Source organism: Esox lucius, chromosome 17 (assembly GCF_011004845.1).
Source record: "Esox lucius isolate fEsoLuc1 chromosome 17, fEsoLuc1.pri, whole genome shotgun sequence".
In the NCBI taxonomy this organism is placed as follows: Eukaryota; Metazoa; Chordata; class Actinopteri; order Esociformes; family Esocidae; genus Esox; species Esox lucius.
Window position 1 is genome coordinate 10,020,768 of NC_047585.1, and position 21,921 is coordinate 10,042,688.

General features: G+C 43.9%; 1 protein-coding gene and 1 non-coding gene across 2 annotated transcripts; one reads left to right on the forward strand and one right to left on the reverse strand.

Moving 5' to 3' along the window:
* Positions 1–4,023: 4,023 nt before the first annotated feature.
* LOC117592906 lies at positions 4,024–11,361 on the reverse strand. Its single transcript, XM_034287197.1, has 4 exons — positions 8,208–11,361; positions 7,125–7,639; positions 5,969–6,149; positions 4,024–4,406 (listed from the first exon to the last, which is right to left on the reverse strand). The coding sequence occupies exons 1-4, from the start codon at positions 11,335–11,337 to the stop codon at positions 4,024–4,026; spliced, it is 4,209 nt and encodes a 1,402-aa protein (XP_034143088.1). The 5' UTR covers positions 11,338–11,361.
* A 9,980-nt stretch (positions 11,362–21,341) lies between these two features.
* On the forward strand, positions 21,342–21,424 carry trnal-cag. Its single transcript has one exon. It is a non-coding gene; the product is annotated as a tRNA-Leu (tRNA).
* Positions 21,425–21,921: the final 497 nt, after the last annotated feature.

Sequence of the window (21,921 nt, forward strand, 5' to 3'; positions counted from 1 at the left end):
TCTCTGTTCAACTCGCCAAGCCGTGGAAATGGCTACTGAAAACGCAACAAAAATTCAAGGCAGTCTAAGAGAAAAGCTATTAGAGTCAACTAAGAGCTTATTTTACATTAGCTAGCAGTACGTTTGGTAGCACATTGTTTTTTGTTACAGCTAACTAACTAGCTGGGTACAGTAGTTACATTCAATATGCAATATTAAGCGCATTGTAGCTATTGTAACTTTATTAAAACATTATATAGACATATTTATAGTCATACATACCTAGCAAATTAACAAGACAATTTACTGTATTTATTCAAGCTTGCTTGACAGAAGGCCTGGGACCTGGTCTTCGTCAAGCAAGACTAAATATATTATCTGTAAGTTGAATGTAGATTTGTGCGGTTTGTCTGGATTGTGGGCATTGAGGGAGGAATTATTTGCCAGGAATAACAATGTACAATAAACACTGTACGTAGTTATATACATTGGTTAGCACCCTGTTATAGAGTTTAACTTGGTTAATAACTTGTTAATTACCATTTATCTATAGACACATTTATTTGTTAAGTGTACAAGGGGATTTTCACATTATTGCTTTATTGCATTGGTTGGATATGTATAGTACATCATCTGCGATTGATGGCTCCAGTATTGTACTGAAAAAATTATGTTTTGTCTTTCATACCTCAAGAGGAACAGTCCACACAACACTGGTGTGCTGGGATTTGTGGTAAATCAGATGAGTCTAAAATGTATTGATGAAGAATGGAGCAGGACTGTTTGTGTAATAAGAAAATAATATGTTTTGAGAACCTTTGTTTTACATTTGATTGGAAATGATGACTCATTGTTCCTACAAAAAAAAAAATTGGTGTATATCAATTTTCATATGTATTTGAATTTTTCCTAAAACCTTAGCTTCCTTAAATATGCAGTTTCAATTTTCAAGGTTTATTTGTCAAATGCACCGAACAAAACGTCATCCTGTACAATGAAATTCTTATGACATGGCACCCAATAAACTACATAGTTAGAGTTAATAAGAAAAGTATATAAGCAAAAATATATCTAGACAGAATATAATAATAAAATAAAGCAACAATATAGATAACACCGAACTAGCAGAAAAAAAAAAAAGAGTAGTTTAAACTAGCAGCAATCTGGGTAGTATTATTGAACATTTAGATATGGTAAGTATGGCAGTAATATACACAAGTGTGACCAAGAGTTATTGAAATATTAGATACATATGAGTGCAATAAGCGTATGAATGGTGGCATAGTACACTACAACTACTTAGTGAGAATTAATAAGAAAATGTACACATAGCTTTAAATATGTCAAGAGGATAATGCGATCATATACATAACACCGTACATAGCAGCAGTTTAAAAGGAGTACTGTAGATTAGCAGCAATATTGGTAGTAGTAATGAATATTGTAGAAATGGCAAGTATGGCAATAATATACAGTGGATATAAAAAGTCTACACACCGCTGTTAAAATGCCAGGGTTTGTGATGTAAAAGAATGAGACAAAGATAAATCATGGGAGTACTTTTTCCACTTTTAATGTGACCTATAATGTGAAAAATTCTATTGAAAAATAAACTGATATCTTCGAGGGGGAAAAATGAAAAATAAAAACCTTACAATAACCTGGTTGTATATGTATGCAACTCTTATAACTGGGGATGTGGCTGTGTTCCAAATTAACCAATCACATTCAAACGCATGTTAAATAGAAGTCATTACACACCTGTCATGATTTAAAGTGACTCTGATTAATCACAGATAATGTTCAGCTGTTCTATTAGGATCTTCCTGACATTTTCTTAGTTGCATCTCACAGAAAAAGCCATGGTCTGCAGAGAGCTTCCAAAGCATCAGGGGGATCTCATTGTTGAAAGAAATCAGTCACGAGAAGGGTACAAAATAATTTCCAAAGCATTAGAAACACAGTGAAGACAGTCAACATCAAGTGGAGAAAATATGGCACAACAGAGACATTACCAAGAACTGGACATCCCTCCAAAATTTATGAAAAGACAAGAAGAAAACTGGTCAGGGAGGCTTCCAAGAGGCCTACAGCAACATTAAAAGAACTGCAGGAATTTCTGGCAAGTACTGTCTGTGTGCTTCATGTGACAACAATCTCCTGTATTCTTCATATGAATGGGCTATGGGGTAGGGTGGCATGACAGAAGTCTTTTCTTACAAAGAAAAACATCCAAGCCCAGCTGAAGTTTGCAAAAACAAACATCAAGTCCCCCAAAAGCATGGGGAAAAATGTGTTATGTTCTGATGAAACCAATGTTGAACATCTTGGCCATAATTCCAAAAGGTATGTTTGGCGGAAAAACAACACTGCACATCACCCAAAGAACACCATACCCACAGTGAAGCATGGTGGTGGCAGCATCATGCTTTGTGGCTGTTTTTCTTCGGCTGGAACCGGGGCCTTAGTCAGGGTGGAGGAAATTATGAACAGTGTCGTGGAAAACCCAAGTCCACAACGACTAAAACAAAGAGCACTTCAACTCAGAAACTTGTGAATCCAATCGACTTTAATGAAAGATCATACAAGAATGACAGACATTAAAGCCAGGTCCTTCTGCAGATACACCCCCTAACTACTGAGCTCAGGACCGTGGCTTTCATACAAAAACTTCTACCCAGAACGCCATCTTTTGAGAGTCCACTGAGGTGGGGCCCTTTCCCTTGTTCTCTAGTTCTTCCTGCATGTTTTTTAATTAAAATGTGCTTACTCTTGACAACTTTATGGTTCATTTTTGGGTCACCCCTCCAATGAACTTATCACAGTTATAAATTTTCAGGTTTGCAGCTGTCCGTGTACAGGACATGTACAGTACTCCTCATGTCAGGGAGTCTTTCTGTGGTGACCCCTGGGTCAAAATGCACATCATGTTAAGGGCTCGGCTCACTGTTCAGCTGCGCGTGTGGGTGGACTAGATCATGTAGGGAGTCGCTGCCGGTGTATCTGGGCTTCACATAAATAACATTTCTTAATGTTTCATAGGCTTAAACTTTATCATGCATAATGATATATTCGTGACACGTGGGATTATAAAATATTTCACAAAATTAATAAACTTTACCATGCATAATGATATATTCATAATACGTGGGATTATAAGCATTTTATAGAAATTCCTCCACATATCCCCCCTTAGTGGCTTCACAAAAGCCACTTAAATTTAGGCCTGCGACCTTCAGATGAGGTGGAGTATCTCAGTATCCATGTGGGGGTTGAAATCAACTCAAACATCTTATCGCCCAACTCCTCGTCGCCTGTCGGCCCCAGAAGCTAAGAGCCAAACCGCTTCCTGTCACGGTCGTGGGATGAAGAGGACACAGGCGCAGAGTAGAGGTAAGTAAGGTAATCCATGTTTAATACAAAATAAAGAAAGCAGGACTCCAACAAAACAAAAGGCAGCAACCAGTGACGTGGGTATTCCTTACACAGGATAAACAAAACCAAAATGAACCACGCCTTGGGGCCTACAAACTAAACTTAAATAGGGTCCCCAATTGGAGGCAATAACTAACACCTGCCTCCAATTGGGGAAACCAAAAAAAGGAGTAGAGGTGGCTAAAGGCCACCTCCTGTCCTGTCCTGGCTATGCCCCGAGCCCAGCGCAGAGATGGCTAGGGGCACAGCCAGGACGTGACACTTCCCCTCCGTTTGACTGAGTGGAAGTAAAAGACTCACCAACCTTTCCAATCTGTGGGATATGGGTGTGTGTAAGAGTGTGCAGATTTCCTTGTCAGCCTTAGCAAAGTATGGTGTTTCAAGTGAGTATATAGATAAAAGTGAAGTAAACATAATGACTAAACTAAGCGTGATTATATACGAATAGTGGGTACAAATACAATAGATCAAGCATTCTCGTATCACATGAGGTAGAATGACATGAGATGATAACAAGAAACAGACTTACAGGCAGTATTATAAAAAATTACAGGAGGAATACAAACAGTTGGAAAACATACGAAAATATGTGTCCCTCATAATACTTTTTTAATCGTCCGAGGCCCCAACATCAACCTTATTACGAGACAGTCCCATTAAAAGATCGATATTCAACGGTGCACAGTCCTTTCCGGCACACAGGGGACAGTCCCCTCTTTGGCAAAGAGCACAGTTGTAGGGCTCAGGATGATGATAGTGTCCTTCCTTAGCAGGGCATTCTTTGCTGCAGTACTGGCAACTGTCCATTCTATACGGACATGGATAGTGTCTGCGTGATGTCTTGTCATAGAGGGCATGGCTCCCCGGAGGATCAGAGGAGTTGCTCTTGTTCACTTTATCCACGTCAACATAGACCTCTCCCATTTCTTCATACAACTGGTTCACGAAGGCCTCCATCACGGGAATATTCAGGTTTGGTAGTCCCTTCATGCCTGCAAGAGAAGAAGAAGGACAGTGCCGCCTTGCGACGGGGTCAGTTGGCTGCTCGTACAATGGTTCACCGCTCATGTCACAAGGTGCTCCATTTACGTTAACATACTGTCCAGGATGTCCAGCACGAGGGTTGACCAATGGACTGTTTGAGTCTGAATCTGAGTCGTGAGTTCCCTGCAGCAGCATTTGAGTGTTCACAGTCCGGGTCAGGTATATTTTGAGGAGAGGGATGACACAGCATGAGCCTAATGCGAGTAAAACCAAGACTATCACCATAACTATTCCTGCTTTAGTGAGGATAGCTCCCCATCTGCCGAAAGAATGTTCTAACCAATCCCAAGCATGAGCGTCTCTACCTGCATTATCTTTAACTTCCTGTCTCAATCGTTTTAGCTTAACCATGGCCTGAGTGAAAGTGCCATCTGGTGCCGTATTATTAGGTATAAAAGTACAACACTGTTCCCCAAACATAATACAGACTCCGCCCCTTTCTGCTAGGATCCAATCTAAAGCCTGCCTATTCTGCCATGCCATTTTACTCGTAGCACGTAACTGCTCACCTAGGGCAGTCAGGGCTGCATCAGTGTAATTAATGAACCTTTGCTGATTGTAATAGATATAATTAATCCACTTCCGTATTCTTATTCGGTGTTATCCATAAGAATATGGATTCAAGCCCTGAGGTGATCTCACTCCTGGCCTTAAATTCATTAGGGATCCCTCGTGGCTGTCCTATTGCATCGATGACCACCACCGGGTCTGGTGTATATGCCCTTCTTACTCGGGACTTAACTAGTGTTTCCTCAGTTTGTTGAACTTCTTCTGGAGATGAGAAAACACGGGGAATTATTGACACATCCTGTGCCACTCTTACCCTGGCGCAGGTGCCAGACCATCCTTTGGGCAGCACGGGCCTTAGTTTTCCTCCCCCGCATATCCAGAATATGTCGGCTATAGCCTGGTCTTGGTCTAGGTAGATGCTTCTTACTCCTCTTCTCTGAGATAGAGTGAATTCTTTTCCTGACTGAGCAATGTTTAGCTCCCCTTTATTCAAATTAATAAGTGTTTTGCACTTGAGAAAATGTCCCACCTTAACAGTCCCTGTGGCATAGTAACATTCATGTCTACCTAATATTTTTACATCTCCCTCAGGGAGAGTGTGTTCAGCTATTGTCTTACTTATTCTGATATTCAATTCTTGACACTCTACCGTTGTTTCAAGGCGTGAACGTGAGTTCCTCATTTCATTTTGGAGTTTCTTATTTCCCAACCATGCTAAACATGTTGCTGCACACGGTTTATATAGCCGGTTGTCATCTGTCCCATTTTTCCATAATTCAAACTTCTCTTTCAGACAGGACTGCCATCCCTCCTTTATGGGGACAACTACCATATTAGCCAAGCCTGCTCTAGAGCATATTAAACAATCTTCCATTTCGTGCTGCCTGGCTGTATATTGAGCCCATCTATACCATCCGTATTTCTTAAATACCTCGATATGATCATCCTCCACTCTTACCGTGGGACTCTGAGTGGGTACCTCAAGCAAGGCCTGTTCTACCGTGGGCACGGGAAGCCAGCTCCACCCTGCCGTGGCCCCTGGGGTAGCTTGCCGTCCTGCCCTGGATGCAGGGGCTAAAGGCTCCTTCCCTAATGCCACTGGAGGAGGTGACTCCTCCCCTGAACCGCCCTCGTCTGGGTTCCACCACGCTATCGGGTAGCTCTTGGTGCCGTCTGGGAATCTAGCAATGGTTAGTTGAAGAGACAACTGGTGTTCGTTATTATGTTGTACAGTTATATCCCATTTGCCCCTTGTCTCATGTACAGTGATCACACATTCACCTGAGGACCAGGTTCCTCGACCGTATGAGACACTATCTGCCCATGAACATAGTGTTTTCCCACTCTGAGAGTGTACCGTTATTGTCCTCTGGGCTTCATCCCTGGCTTTAACAGGCATTCTAACTTCTCTAGCCTCGAGTACACTCCATGATCTATTTTCCCTTTTCCCTCGTTTCACATTCTGAGTTGTAGTATTTACCCTACTTCCATCTTGAACACTTACTGCCCTCGGTCTTCTCCAGAGCAGGGAGGTCTCGGGGTCTGTACTGCCTAATTCTCTATCCCACGCTAGACCCCATTCCTCCCCGCTCCTTTTGCCCCAGCCTCTCTCTTTTTTTGATAAGGTGGGTTTTACTCTTTCAAACAACAGTTCCGCTTCGGCTCTGGTGACAGAAGCCGTCACATTCACTGTACACTTCCTTTGACTACACCTTACCAAGTACTTTACTCTTTGATCCTTCTCTCTTTCTTGCGGGCCACATTCTCCTTTTCTACTGCTCCCCACAACATTCCATTGTTCCCTACTTTCTTCTACCCTTCCTAACCATATAGCTTCATTCTTGGTACCAAATCCAACTGTGTTAATGTAGACTGTGATTTCTACATCTGCAATCACCAGACGGTGGGGCAATATCCCCGCTAACAATGCGGCTGTACATACCTCATTCCTCCTGTCAAGGTCTGTGTCGGGGCTACTAGAGTCAGAAATAAATGAAATATTGTTAGTCAAAGTCGGTGAGACCAGCGGTAAGGTGTTGTCTCCTACTGGTGTCGGGCGGGCGTGGCCCCCCTTAGGTCTCTTCTGTGGTGGCACCAATTGCAGGATCTGCTCCGTTGTTGTTTGTACATTCTCCCCTGGAATCTGTAACACAGACCATAGCCCCAGAGCTGTCAACAGCAGACTGAGCATGAGCATTCTCCACTCCCACGTCTGGTTCCTCTCTGCTGGGCTCAGACTTCTCCGGCTGAGGTACCAGTTCCTCTGGTGCTGAGGGTGCCACGCCTTCCCCCTCTTGGCTTTCACTCCCGCCTGGAAGATCAGCATTCTCATCCTCCTCATGTTGTCCCACTCCTTGTGGAACCTTGGTGCAGTGGTTGAGGTGATACCAGGTGTCGCTGCCCTCTACGCGTACTGCCGTCGTCGTGGCCTGGGTCACTCTGTAGGGGCCTTCTCTCCTTGGCTCGTTCCACCTCCTCCTGTAGACCTTGATGTAGACCTGGTCTCCTGGAACCACCGCCCTGGGCTGATCGTCCTCGGGCTCCGGGACCCGCGCCTTTTCCTGTTTGTGAATGAGCTCATGTATAGTAGTTAGTTGTCTGATATATTCTCTGAATTCCAGTTCCAACTGCTCCAGCGGAGGCCCTTCATGGGGGCCTCGAAGCACAGGCACTGGCATGGGTCGACCCGTAAGCATTTCATGCGGTGTTAGATGCGTGGTTCTGTTAGTTTCCATGCGACAACTCATTAGTGCTATTGGTAGAGCATCAACCCAATTCAATCCTGCACTGGCACAAATTTTACTGATCTTGGCCTTCAGAGTGCCATTTGCTCTTTCTACCATTCCCTGGGACTGGGGGTGGTAGACACAACCTAGCCTCTGCTTGATGTTAAGATGTTGAATCACCTGTTTCAATGTTCTCTGAATAAAAGCTGACCCATTGTCAGAACTGATTTCTGTTGGTATACCAAATCTGGGCATCACCTCCCTTGTCAGGAACTTTATTACCGTTCCTGCTCCCTGGTCCTTCGAGGGAGTTGCTTCTATCCATCTGCTGAACCTGTCAATTACCACCAGCATGTACCGTTTTCCATAGATTGGTCTGATCATATCCACATAGTCCATGACTAAATGTCTAAACGGTCCTTCAGGTGTAGGAATGTGACCCAATGGCGTCACCATTCCCTTCCTTATATTATTTTTTGCACATACTGCACACTCTGCGAGGGCCACATCTACCGTTCGCCTGCATGTATGGTGACCAAAACCCCTGGCGGGTAAGCATCCTCATTATCTCCCCCCTTGCGCAATGGTCAAAACCATGCGCATTATTGATCAAAATTCTAAGGAGAGCTGTGGGTGCCACTAAGAGACCCGTATGGGTCCGCCACAAGCCTGCAGCATCAGTGGTAGCACCCCTCTGTAGCCACAACTGTTTCTCATACACATTGGCCATTTCTTGCATGCGAATCACATCAGACATAACAGGTGCTGCCTCAACCAATATCAAGGGAGCTAGGATAGCTGAATGACACTTAGATGCTAGTTTAGCGGCCTCATCAACAGCGTTATTACCCTGAATTATGTAGCTGTTGCCTTTCCTATGTGCCTGACATTTAACGATAGCTACCTGGCGTGGGAGCAACAGCGAACCCATCAGATCTTGGATGTGCTCATGATGCAGAATCGGTGAGCCATCAGTTTTCTTAAAGCCCCTTTGCTTCCACACAGCCCCAAATAGATGGCATACCCCGTGTGCATAAGCAGAGTCTGTGTAAATGTTAGCTACTTTACCCTCCCCTTCTCTGCATGCAGCTGTCAACGCTTTGAGTTCAGCTAGTTGAGCAGAACACGGTTGCGGACAGGTTTGACTTACGATCGTGTGAAATTGACCCTGAGAGTCCATCCTGACCACAGCAAATCCTGCGTGATTGCCGTCTATGTCTCTGTAACAGGAGCCATCCACAAATAACTCTTCCTCTGCCCCCGGAATGGGGAGTGAGAGAAGGTCGGGTCGAAGTCTGGTAAAGGTTAATGACTCGGCCACACAGTCATGAGGCTCTCCCTCAAATTCCAGGGGAATTCTTTCTGCTGGATTTACAGTGGTGCATTTCTTAATGGTGATGTCAGGGTAAGTCAACAAAGGCAAGTAGTCAAGAAGTCTAGCATTAGTCAATACAAACTTTCCACGCTCTATCAGCTCCGTTACTTTATGATGGGTGTGAATAATTACTGGATAGCCCATGGTGATGGTGGATGCTTTGTCATATGCATATTGAACCGCTGCTAGACCTTGATAGCAGGGTGGATACCCTTGTGCTACTGAGTCAAGTTTCGTGCTGTAATACGCTATGGGTTGTTTCCTCCTGCCACTACACGTGTCCTGCATTAATACTGCTGAAGCGTATCCCTCGGCCCTGTTGGCAACATACAACAAGAATGGTTTCGTGTAGTCAGGTGTTCCTAGAGCGGGAGCAGACTGCATATCCTGTTTAATGGTTTCAAAAGCTGCCAAAGCATCACAGTTCCAGTGCAACTTGGCACTGAGCTGCTGCTGTCCCACCTCTTTCATAAGCCCCCTGAGAGGAGAAACCTTAAGGGCATAGTCCTCTATCCAATCAGAACTGAACCCTGTCATTCCTAAGAATGTCATCATTTGACTCACTGTTTGGGGAAGTGGTGCACTACTCAGTCCTTCTAGCTGACTTGGGGAGATAGCTTTCGTCTGGTGAGCTATGGTCCTACCCAGATATTCAACTTCTGTCTGACAGTATTGGAGCTTCTTTCGTGACACTTTGTGACCCCCCTCAGCTAATCTCTGCAACACTTTTATGGAGTCTGCATGGCATTGTTCCAAGGTGGGAGCACATATCAGTAGGTCATCGACATACTGAAGTAGTGTTCCCTCCAGGACAAGCTCCTCTAAGTCTGCTTTGAGGACCTGATTGAAAATGTGTGGGGAGTGTTTAAACCCTTGTGGCAGTCTCGTATATCTATATTGCTTACCACCATAGGTGAAAGCAAACAAATGTCTACACTCTACTGCCAAAGGAACGCTGAAGAAGGCGCCACATAAATCTATAACGCTGAAAAACTTAGCCTCCGGAGGGATGTTGGTTAGTAGTGTGTGGGGGTTCGGGACCTCAGCTAAGCAGTCTTCCACTATGTCATTAATGGGCCGTAGATCATGAACCAGTCTCCACTTCTGCTTATCTGCTTTTAGAACAGGGAACAAAGGTGTGTTACAATCGCTAACTGTTTCCTCGAGCACGTCTGCCTCTGCTAGACCCTCAATGGTGGGTTCAATACCTGCCACCGCCTCTGGTTTCATGTGATACTGCCTTTTCCATACTGGCTTAGCCCCTGGCTTTACTTTAATAAATACAGGGCTAGCTGACTTGACAAGTCCTACATCTGTGTCATGTTGAGACCACAACTGTTCAGGAACTATCCGCTCCATCTCTTCCCGTAACTGTTCCTGCCTGTCTGCCGCTTTCCCCATCTGCACTTGCTGACCTGTACCAACTTCAACTTCCTGAGGCTCTCCAACAATATCTGCAAAACAAAGGATTTTAATGAGATCATTTTCAGGAGAGCAAAAGATTAGAGGATTGTCTGTCTTAACCCATGCGACCTGCGTTGCCTGTTTCATCATTGGGCCCAGATCTTTGGCTTTGAACCCATCGTTTACTAACAGTGTGATATGGGGGACTGATCCAGGTACATCAAACCAGTCAGCTATCAGGGTTGACCCCTCAGCATCTGTTACTTCCATGGCCGCACCCTGTTTACCAATGACAAAGTACTGAGATACAGCGTGAGCTGGCTTACCGTTCACAGCGTCCAACCACAATTGTTCAAAAATGTGTTCCTGATAAGGATCATATTTTAGCGTGCAATGGTAGGCTAATGTTGGCAGTCTGGCCCGTGGTAATTGTGCTTCAATGTAGGAACCCCATTTAACAGTGACTTCTCTAACAGCGCTTTCTATGTTCCCAATCCAGTACACATTAGCCAGTGGCGCCTGGTGAAGTGACATCTGAGTTTTGATCCCTATGTTATCTATGATTATTCCATCAGGTGAACACTGAATTTGTAGCCCCAACCTGCACAGGGCGTCCCTACCTAATAAGTTTACAGGAGTATGTTCCGCTATCAAAATAGGAATTTCTATCGAGCGTCCGCTCGTGGCTAGTTTGACTGGGGTTGTCATGGGTATAAGCTGCGCTTGTCCCGAGAATCCTATTGTCTTAGCATATTTTCCTGACCTGGGGAGATGAGAGGCATAATTTGGACTTATACAAGTGTAAGTAGCTCCAGTGTCTACCATCATTGGTGTGTCTCTATCATTAATATGAACCTGCAGCATCGGTTCCTCGTCAGCCTGTGATGTTAATACTACAAGCTGACCCTCCCCCGTAGGACTCTCTGGGCCTCCTCAGTATCGCTGGTTTGGTCCTGCATAAGGATTTACAGGACCTCGGTTGGGTGGGCCTGACTGTTGCTGCCACATCCTTGGGGCCTGGTTGCCCCCCTGCCAACCTTGACCGCTAGCGGCCGGGTTAAATGCAGTGGCTTCCCATGGATTCTGTGGACAGAATCGTCTAATGTGTCCCTCTTGGTTACATCCCCAACAGGCTCCCCTCGGGGCTCCTGGCCCACTCAAATTCTGAGGTGGATATCTTCCGTTATTCTGAGGTTGATACCCTCCTCTATTCTGGTATTGTTTTGGGGGCTGTGAGTACACATTTGCTACTGGGTTTTGGGGAGGTACATACATAGCCTGTGGCTGTTGTGCTGGGTGTTGACCTCCCTGGAGGACAGGCGCCATTGCGTATTCCTCAGGTGGGGTCTCTGTAGTAACTGGGGCCTGGGACTTTTTCCTTTTTGTCAGGTCATCAAGCTGTAATTGGGTGAGTTTTCTCTGAATGTCTTTACCCTGTTCAGCCAATTTCTTTTCGTTTTGTCTGTATCTGTCAACAGCATGAACGAAATAGTCTCTGAACTCTTTGTGAGTCTTTGAAGTGGTCAGCCCCACAGCATCCTCCAGCTTGGTTCTTATGGGAGTCGGCATAGCTTCCACCAACGCTTTCCTGAACATATGAGACACAAGTTTGTCAGTTTCTGGGTCATGTTCAGTTTCCATTCTCCACCTATCTGCCTGCTTCTGTAGGTATTCAGCAGGACTGTCTGTGTCTCCCAGTGGAGCCCCTCTTAAAACATCAGTGTCCACCACAGCAGGGAACTCGTCCCTCAGGGCCTTCCACAATAAATGTCTGTAGGGATCAAAGGACCGTCCATCTCCGACAACACTCCCGATTGTCCATGCCATGCCACCATCTTTGAGCACCGCCTCCGCTTTGGTCGTACCCAGCACTCTGACCAACAAAGCCTTAATGTCCCCCGCTGCCAGTATTTTACCCGTAGTCAATTCTTCTAGTGTTCTAATCCATTTTCCCGCCCCATTATGGAGATTAGGCAATTTCACAACTAGCCCCTCCATGTCCTGAGTTGGCCATGGTACATAATGATGTTGATGCCCTTTGACTAAGATAGGTGCCATGTTGGTGTATTGTCTGGGTGTCCTCAATGAGTGTGTGCTTCTTAGTCTACCCTTTGGCTCCCTACCGTAAGGGCTGGGAGCAGCTGCAGCCCCCCCATATTCTCCCTCATACTGCCCCTGTTCCTCTTCTGCCTGACTGTCTGAGTCACCCTGTGGATCTGACTCCTCCCACTGTGACTCCCTGAGTTGCTCTACTAGTTCGTCAAGTCTGCGTTCACAACTTTTGGCCTTGCTTTCCTTAATTCTTGATCTCTCTCCTCTTGTCTTATTACACTCCAACCATTCTAGGCATTCTTTATAACAGTCTACTTGAATGGGAGGCTTTCCCTTAGGCCGCCTGCTCTTCCCTAAAGTGGAGGAGGAAGACGCCAGGGGCCTGTCTCTTTCCATCTCAACATCCCCCTTGATTGTCACTACCCCAGACACCAGAGGACACTGTGCACCCTTATAGGGTGGGGGCTCATCAATCCATTTAACTTTTTCTGCTGTCCTTTCCTCATCTTTCTGTAACATACGGCGGGCCTGAGCCAAACTGGCTAACTGGCCCCTTCCTTCTTCCAGAAACATTTTCATAACCTCCTGTTCCTTTTCACGTTTAAGCTTGCGCTTGTTACTCTGATCATTAACCTTATAATATGTAATCAAACTTTCCATTTGTTCACACAGGGCCACATCAAAAGTTCCCGTCTTTGGGCCATTTAGTCATCAATTTTTTAGTTCGCTTTTCTAAAGTTTTAGATACTGCTTTAATTTGTTCCTCACACAACGGGAACCGTTTAGCCAATAGTTGTATGGGTGTGTTCGCCATATTTAAAGCTAGATGGTTGAATTTTGCTACTATTCTTGTCTAATTCCTACTGCTTCCTTGGACCTTTGTCCTGTCTGAGTTTCAGGCTTGTTCAGAATTTATTATCAGCGTGCTCCCAGATGCTGTCCCAGGAGTATTAAACTTTTCTGGGAAGATTGCCAAGTTTTTCCTTACTCACTCCTCTCCTGGGTGCAGCTGCTTTCGACTCCCTGACCTGGGTTGTGCTAACAGTACGGGAGTAAGTACCCGTTGATCCGTGAAACTGCCAGCGGATGCTAATGTCCCTAAGACACGGACCTGACCGTGCTTGATGACAGTTCACAAATAAACTCCTGAATAAATGTATCACTACCCGTTATTCCTTTTAGAACCACACTTCTTCAGTTGGACTGTATATTTGTCTAATAATGGGCTCGTCTAAATCTGGTTGACTGGACCAAAGTCTAATTCCTCCCGACGTGATCCAAATTACCTGTACTCCGTTTGATTCAGAGTAATCGTGACTTTCTAACAATTGTCTCGTGGTTGTGTGATACTTCTCAACCACACAGTATTCAAATATCTGGGCCAAGAATAAATGTACAGAAGTGTCGGCGGGTCCTGTAAATATTTTGTGGTTTATATCACTGCAAAATTTACGTTTCATAAATATCCTAGAGGTAGTGACCCCCTCATTCATTTCGCTATTCACCAATCGTAGTCACAAAACAATTTCTGAGTTATACAGCCAATTACTCAAAAACGATGCCCCTTATAACAGCACTGTCTCCGCATGTATTTATCCGCTCTTGGCTTTTACACCTCTAAGCGCACAACTTCTCCTTCCTTCTCACACTTCGGGCACACTGCCCTTTTTAAAGATCTCCACACTGTGATGGCAATTTCTAAAATCCAAATAGTTGTACGAAAATGGTAGGTAAGACAGGAGAAATCAATTGCGCAATAAACGGTTTTAATGAAACTTGCAAGGAGAAAGTATACAGGTTACAAAGTAACGGTGGATAGTTTCTAAATGAAAACAGGCAATCGACAGTATTTAAAGACAGGAGAGGGGTGTGACAAATCCTGGACATTCCAGATCAATCAGGACACATTCCCTTTGTTCTATCACACAAGCCAAATGCTATCTTCCCCCACCTTATCCTTCCTGCCCTAATGTCTACTGTAGTGTTTACCCAAAGGTTCACACCAAGGACAGCTCTCCTTCCCGCCATAAATACCTTCTTCAACTTAAAGAGTTCTTACAGTATCTGGACAGACAATAGATGCCCTGGTGAGTTCAAACAGATAAGGAGATAAAGAGTAACCCTTTCATCAGCTGACACCAGTCAATGATGCCCCCCTAAGCAAAATGCCAGAACCCTCCACAATTCATCTATCTATCTAAACAGAGGGACTTAGTCCTTTAATCAGTAAAAAATACACTGTATTAAGAAATTTCCACAACAACACTCACACACTCGGGTACCCTTCAGACGCTCATCTTCTCATACATACATTCGTCATATTCGTTTCACACTTTTTTCATACAGAAATCTGTCTTTATCACTCCCAATCTTTCACATACATTTACACAGGCCTTTTCACAAACATATATTGATACAACGCATTATATAGATTACTTAACACACAAAAACCTAATCTTTCTCATACACTCTCACAGACTTAGTTAACCGCGTCCCCTCTCTCCTCTCCTATGGAGGAGCGCCGTCCTTAACCAACTCCGTGTATCTCGTTCGTGCACGCACGTGTCTACAGGGTTTCTGTCACTCTCCCGATGGGAGGAATGACCCTGTCAGACCGTATCTCTTACACAACCTAGACACCCCAACCGCGGGTTTGTCTTACCCCTGCCAGTTGCTGTCAACACCCTACTCCACAGGCCACCTACCAGGTAGTGCCTTTTCCACAGACACCCGCAGGCTGTCGCCTGAGGCCACTGTATCAAGCCGTGAGTTGATCACACACACGTGCCAGCCAGCCGTCACCCCAGCTACCTTACCAAAGTACTCTCGTGCGCACCAACCCGCAGGTTTTTAACCTGTGCTGTCTCCCCGGGACAGGCACTCATTCCAACACCTGCGGCCCCTTTCGACCGCCCCAGGCGTTCTATCTAATAACAGCCACCGGGCCCTTTATTTCTCTGTCTGTCCTTGGCTACACCTGCCGGACCTTTCATCCGCCCCCAAGCTTTCTATCTAACAATGACTTATTTTCAATGTATAACATATAATGTATTGGATCCAAGAGTATCAGTGCCTTCAACAAAACAGTATTTTTTCAAGGTTCATTAAATTTGGGAAGACCAGTGCTAGATGTCCCACCATAGAGTCATGTGATCTGAATTACACAAACATTTTAACTAAGAGCAAAATTGCTTACCTTTGTTGTGGCCACCGTTTGTGTAAAACAGTCCAATTCCTCCCAGGCAGTTCAGTCAGGCACCTCTGTCTCTGTCCAACTCCTGGCTGGCTCGCCAATTATGTCGTGGAAAACCCAAGTCCACAACGACTAAAACAAAGAGCACTTCAACTCAGAAACTTGTGAATCCAATCGACTTTAATGAAAGATCATACAAGAATGACAGACATTAAAGCCAGGTCCTTCTGCAGATACACCCCTAACTACTGAGCTCAGGACCGTGGCTTTATACAAAAACTTCTACCCAGAACGCCATCTTTTGAGAGTCCGCTGAGGTGGGGCCCTTTCCCTTGTTCTCTAGTTCTTCCTGCATGTTTTTTAATTAAAATGTGCTTACTCTTGACAACTTTATGGTTCATTTTCAGGTTTGCAGCTGTCCGTGTACAGGACATGTACAGTACTCCTCATGTTAGGGAGTCTTTCTGTGGTGACCCCTGGGTCAAAATGCACATCATGGTAAGGGCTCGGCTCACTGTTCAGCTGCGCGTGTGGGTGGACTAGATCATGTAGGGAGTCGCTGCCGGTGTATCTGGGCTTCACATAAATAATATTTCTTAATGTTTCATAGGCTTAAACTTTATCATGCATAATGATATATTCGTGACACGTGGGATTATAAGCATTTTATAGAAATTCCCTCACAACAGTTCCAAATAACAGGCAATTTTGGCAAAAAACCTTCAGGCGTCCGATAGAAAGCGGAAGATGAAGTTAACCTTTCAGCACGATAATGACCCAAAGCACACATCCAAATCCACAAAAGCATGGCTTCACTAGAAGAAAATTTACATTTTTGAATGGCCCATCCAGAGCCCAGACCTGAATCCAATTGAACATCTGTGTGATGATCTAACGAGGGCTGTGTACAGGAAAAGTCCTCACATTCTGACAGATTTGGAGTGCTTTTGCAAAGAAGAGTGGGCAAATATTGCCACTTCAAGATGTGCCATGCTAATAGACTCCTACCCAAAAAGACTGAGTGCTGTAATAACATCCAAAGGTGCTTTCAACAAAGTATTAAAAACCCTTCGGGGTCTAAGACGATTTCAGACGGATTTTACTACTTAGACATTTTGGGTTCTACATTCATTTCTGTAACAGACATCATGAAGTATTGCATATTCACATAATCACAACCCCCTCAGCTACAATAATAACACATAAAAACAGATTTCTGGGACTATTTAGAAAATGCATTTGTTTGAAAGGCAAAAACAAGGTTCTACGGGGAACAGTTCTGCAATATGGTATGATAATAAAAAAGAATTACATTGTGAAATGTGTTTTCAATCACTTATTTTGAAAGTTCCATGCCTTTAGAAACATAAATGTGTTTAACCCTCTGAGTACTACGCTTAAAATGTTTGGGTGTCACTTCTTTTATATTTGGGCTTATAAACAATATGTAATGTGAATCGATCATTGTGTATTTGGCATCAAATTATTCCAAATTACCTCAGCTAATATAAGCTTGCATGTTAATGTTCTTATAAGGTAGTGTTTTAGGGAAAAATGCACAATTCAGTAAATAATTTCATAAGCAAAATCAGATTTTTTCTATATTTCATTGAATTCTGACCATAACACACCCATATGGAGTGATACTCCCAATACAAATGTTCTGTGCAAACACAATGCACATTTGTGTAAGAAAAGGCTTCACAATGAATGTGAACAGAAAAATGAAATAATTTGCCTTTTGTCCAACATGTTTTTGACACAATTTTTCATTGAAATCAACCACCCCGGTATCTAAACCCAAAAACATTCCAAAAACACTTTTCAAACCCTTTTTCTTACACAAATATGCATTGTATCACAATAAAAGTGAACAGAACAATTAAATAATAATTCACCTTATGTGCATACAGGACAATATGATTATGACACCCATAATTATTTTCTATATGATTGAATTCAGACCACACACAGCCATGTGGAACAGTTCTCCCATTCCAAATACGCAAAGCAGACAATATCTATAATGATCACATTTGTATTACATTATTTCATGACAAATAGGTTATTAGATGTTACTTACCAGACTGTACTTGCGTTAGCATTAGCCTGTTGTTAGCATTCGTCCTTTGTTGTCTGGTAACTCAGCTATCCAACGTTTGATAACCATAACGGACTATGGCTACATTTAGTAAAAGTGTTTTTACGTTTTGCCATTTTATACTAATAATAATACTTATAAAACTGTTGAAAACACAAATCCTTTCTTTGTCTTTTCAACAAGTTAGCGTTACGCAAGGACACAATGCTAAAACGTTCGCTAATGCTAAGTTAGCATGCTAGCTAAGCTGACATACTGCTACAACCTCTTCAACAGTCAGAATGAGCAAATGAAGAAAACAAAACTTACGTCCCACCCAGCAACCTTATGATTGGATCAAATACGCAACAGATACCTTCCCCAGATTGGGTAAAATAAACTATTCTGCATGGCAACAGCCTTCCATTGGATGCTGTCACTCAACAGCCATTCCATTGGTCAGGTGCACAAGGTTTTGGTTTCATTTGGACAGGATGACAACAACAAGGAAATATGCCAAGTAAACACAAAGCGCATCTGCGTTTTCATCGGACTCTAGTTGAAACAGCAAAGAAAACAGAATCTCTCTATTACAAACCGTTTTGAAAATATGTAATACTATGTAATTGTTATGCAAATACGCTGCGGGCGTGGGAGCTACCGCCTAATCCGTCCTCAGAGGGTTAAAAAACTATGTGAAATATTTGGGTTTCCTTTGATGGAAATCAAATATGATTTTTCCTGTTAGTGGACCCTTTTTGTCTATTTTACACAAAATACCCACCAGATGGCAGCAGAGGACTGCTAGTGAGGTTTTAGTTACATCTCGTAATGAAAACACCAAGACAAGAGACCACAATCTTTTTGAAAAACTCATAAACATCCCTCTAGTATGTTGACAGAACAATAGTTTTACATAATTTGTTTTATGCAAACAATGTAATACGGTTAGCTAAATATAGCTAAATAGCAAACTACTTATCAGACTACCAAACTACTTACCATCTGATCTAGATGAGACACGTCGCGCTAGCGTGTCTGAGCCAAAATGGTAATTTGCGTTACCTGGTCCTGGACAGATTCTCATAACTCAGCCTCTTGGTTACATTCAATGATATGTTAAAAAATGAAAACAATGATCCTTGGCAATGTTATGTAAGCTATGGCTAGCCCTTGCTCAATGGCCTCTCCAAATGACCAAACCCCCCTTTCCAGCATTCCTGCTTCCCACTGGTCTTGTTTCAAGAGGATATGACGTTGTAGAAGCGTCGTTTGTGATAAGTCGATCAGGATTCAATGTAAAAACAGAGGATAGGGTATAGTAACCATTACATACAATGCATCGGTCACCCGGGAGGAGCTCAGAGTAGAGCCGCTGCTCCTCCACATCGAGAGGGGTCAGCTGAGGTGGCTTGGGCATCTGTTTCGGATGCCTCCGGAACGCCTTCCTGGGAAGGTGTTCCGGTCCCGTCCCACCGGGAGGAGACCCCGGGGAAGACCTAGGACACGCTGGAGGGACTATGTCTCCCGGCTGGCCTGGGAACGCCTCGGTGTCCCCCTGGAAGAGCTAGAGGAAGTGTCTGGGGAGAGGGAAGTCTGGGCATCCCTGCTTAGACTGCTGCCCCCGCGACCCGGCTCCGGATAAGCGGAAGAAGATGGATGGATGGATGTATGCTGTGTTTTGTTAATAATATAAAAATTGTGACAAATACACGCACCATAATCTGTTTGCTGTGTTTATACACATGTGTATTGTAATGGCCTATAGGCCTACATGTCTCTTAAGCTCACTATGGCTTTTTTTTTATTAAACATTACAAGCTATTTGCTATTTTCTATTTTTTTATCAAACATCCATTAACAAAAAGAAATACCTTTAAAAACTTAAACTTAAAAACACTTAATACTGACAAGTTACAATCTGTAATACCACACAAAATAATAGACTTGAGTGCAAGGGTGTGTGGCATACAAAAAAGTTCAACAAAAATAATTAAACTTGTGAAATTAAATAGTGCAATCAGTCTTTTGTGTATAATACAGCATGTGGGCATATTTTGCTTTTATCTGACGCTCCTGTCACTCCACTTCTCAGGTCGTCATACATCTCCCAGACACATGGAGACCTCCTGCAATAGGCCACATAATGTCCAAGAGCATCCTGGGTTAAGCCTCCTCTAAAAGCAATGACTGCCCTTAAAGTAAATCTCTTTCCCTGGAGCATCAGATTGGAGGGAAATTAACTCAAAGGAAATTCTGTGGAGTTGCTTCCCAGGTCAGTGTCAATCCACATAGGTTCTCCCAGACTGTAACTGTGAGAAACTTTCCCTGCACAGAGCACTTTTTCTGAGGTATCTGGCTTGATTGCAGAGGGACACTGTGACGGACTTTGAATCGGCCTGAGGCAGGGGGACTCCGGAAGGTCAAGGCCTTTTTCCACCGCGGTCTGAAGATGAGCCATGCCAGAAGCCTGCAGTACAGCAACAGAAATACAAACAAATGCAATTTCCCTTGTGACTTGTTTGCTGGGACCACAATTCTGTGAAGAGCACTGTTTTGTTAATGAAACACAAGTGCGTTTTGTCATTGACTTTTCAATGATAGTGGAGATGTGGCATTGTGCATCAATTTGGAGAGCACCAGACTTCGGTCGAACAGCTTTGATTATTTTGCTCATCAGTTCTGCCCTCTGTATGTAGGCCTGTGCATTCAGACCCTTTGTGGTGATGGATTTCACTAGCTGGAGGAGGTTGTTGGAATCCTCATTGCAAACAATATTTTCAAAAGTTACACTATCACAGTAAGCACAACATAAGCATTGACAAAAAGCATCAAATGCACATGTGTTCAGCACAGAGATTCTTGATTTCCTGAGTTTAACAGGCTGTTGATTGTTTCCATTTTTCAACAGGTCCACTTTGAGTCTTTTCCCTCTCACAGATGGATCTGCATGGAGCCATTCAGGACAAAGAGAGAGGTATGAACTCTATGGGAGACATGAAAGTGTACAATTGCTGATTGAAAAACTGCACACAGCTAGCATAACTGTGTGGATTATTCATCTAGCTGTTCCTCCGATGGAGCACGTCGAAAAGGGTGTGTCTCTGAGCGAACTACGGGTCGCAATATGTCAAAAGCTCTCCGATCACTACTACACAGGATGCATTTCAGGCCTGGTCTACATCCAGATCTGTTGTGTTACATTGCTGGTGGAAGGGTTTTACGCTGCAAGTCTATTGTCCAAGTCCAGTGTATTACATTGCCAATGGAAGTGTAATACACAGCAAGAGTAAACCCTCCACAGGCAATGTTTATGAATGGTTAGGAAAACCTTCCAATGGTACAAGACAGAGAAGGCATAACATGCTTCGTTTCAGGCCCTATTGAAAGGGCCTCTTGATCTTTCCTTAGAAAAGTCTGCTCTCAAGGTTTTCAAGTCCCTTGTGAAATTGGGCACTATTTTTAACGCCATTGAAATATATTGCAATTGTAAGGTGTACACTCGCAGGTCCCGTGCAGCAAGACCTGATGGTGCACCGAGGCGTCAGGATGGCCGAGCGGTCTAAGGCGCTGCGTTCAGGTCGCAGTCTCCCCTGGAGGCGTGGGTTCAAATCCCACTCCTGACAAGCTTTTTGCGCCGGCCAGTCACCTGTGCCGCACTGCTGTGTTTGTTAACCGCCTGATGGCAATCGCTGCGTGTTGATATCTCTCTTTGTATACACCAATGGGAAATGCTTCCTTTTTACCCCTTCTGCCCTAGAGATGGGGGCTAATGAGCCCGGTAAGCAGGTGGAAAAATCCAGACTAAATTGAATGTGGCGAATTGAGGATTCTGCTATAGCCCATGTAGACTTGTCAAGTCGCACCATGTTAATGACACAATCCCTTAGTAATCCCTTTGTCATTGAAGTAATGTGCATGCTCGGTTGGTTGGTGTATCTCTAGCGTGGTCTGCGCTTTTGCATACTGTGGAATTTTTTGTAGTTTGCTGCTCAGGGCTCGTCCGAGATTGGAGCACTGCACCCTTTTCTTTCCTTCCCAAAAAAGTCGAAAAGGAAGGTTTTGAGTGAGGAACAGAAGAGTTAAAATGATGAGACCACTGCAAATTGAACGCTTCTGTTCC

Bases quoted from the DNA above. Each gene is read 5' to 3' on its own strand.
- LOC117592906 (XM_034287197.1), bottom strand. From the start codon at position 11,337: ATGCTGCAGGTTCATATTAATGATAGAGACACACCAATGATGGTAGAC. The intron at 7,640-8,207 runs GTAGATGTGGCC...GACCCATGCCAG, and splicing joins ACCATACATGCAGGCGAACG to TGCCTGTGCTTCGAGGCCCC. The intron at 6,150-7,124 runs GTCTGTGTTACA...AACCATTGCTAG, and splicing joins TTGACAGCTCTGGGGCTATG to ATTCCCAGACGGCACCAAGA.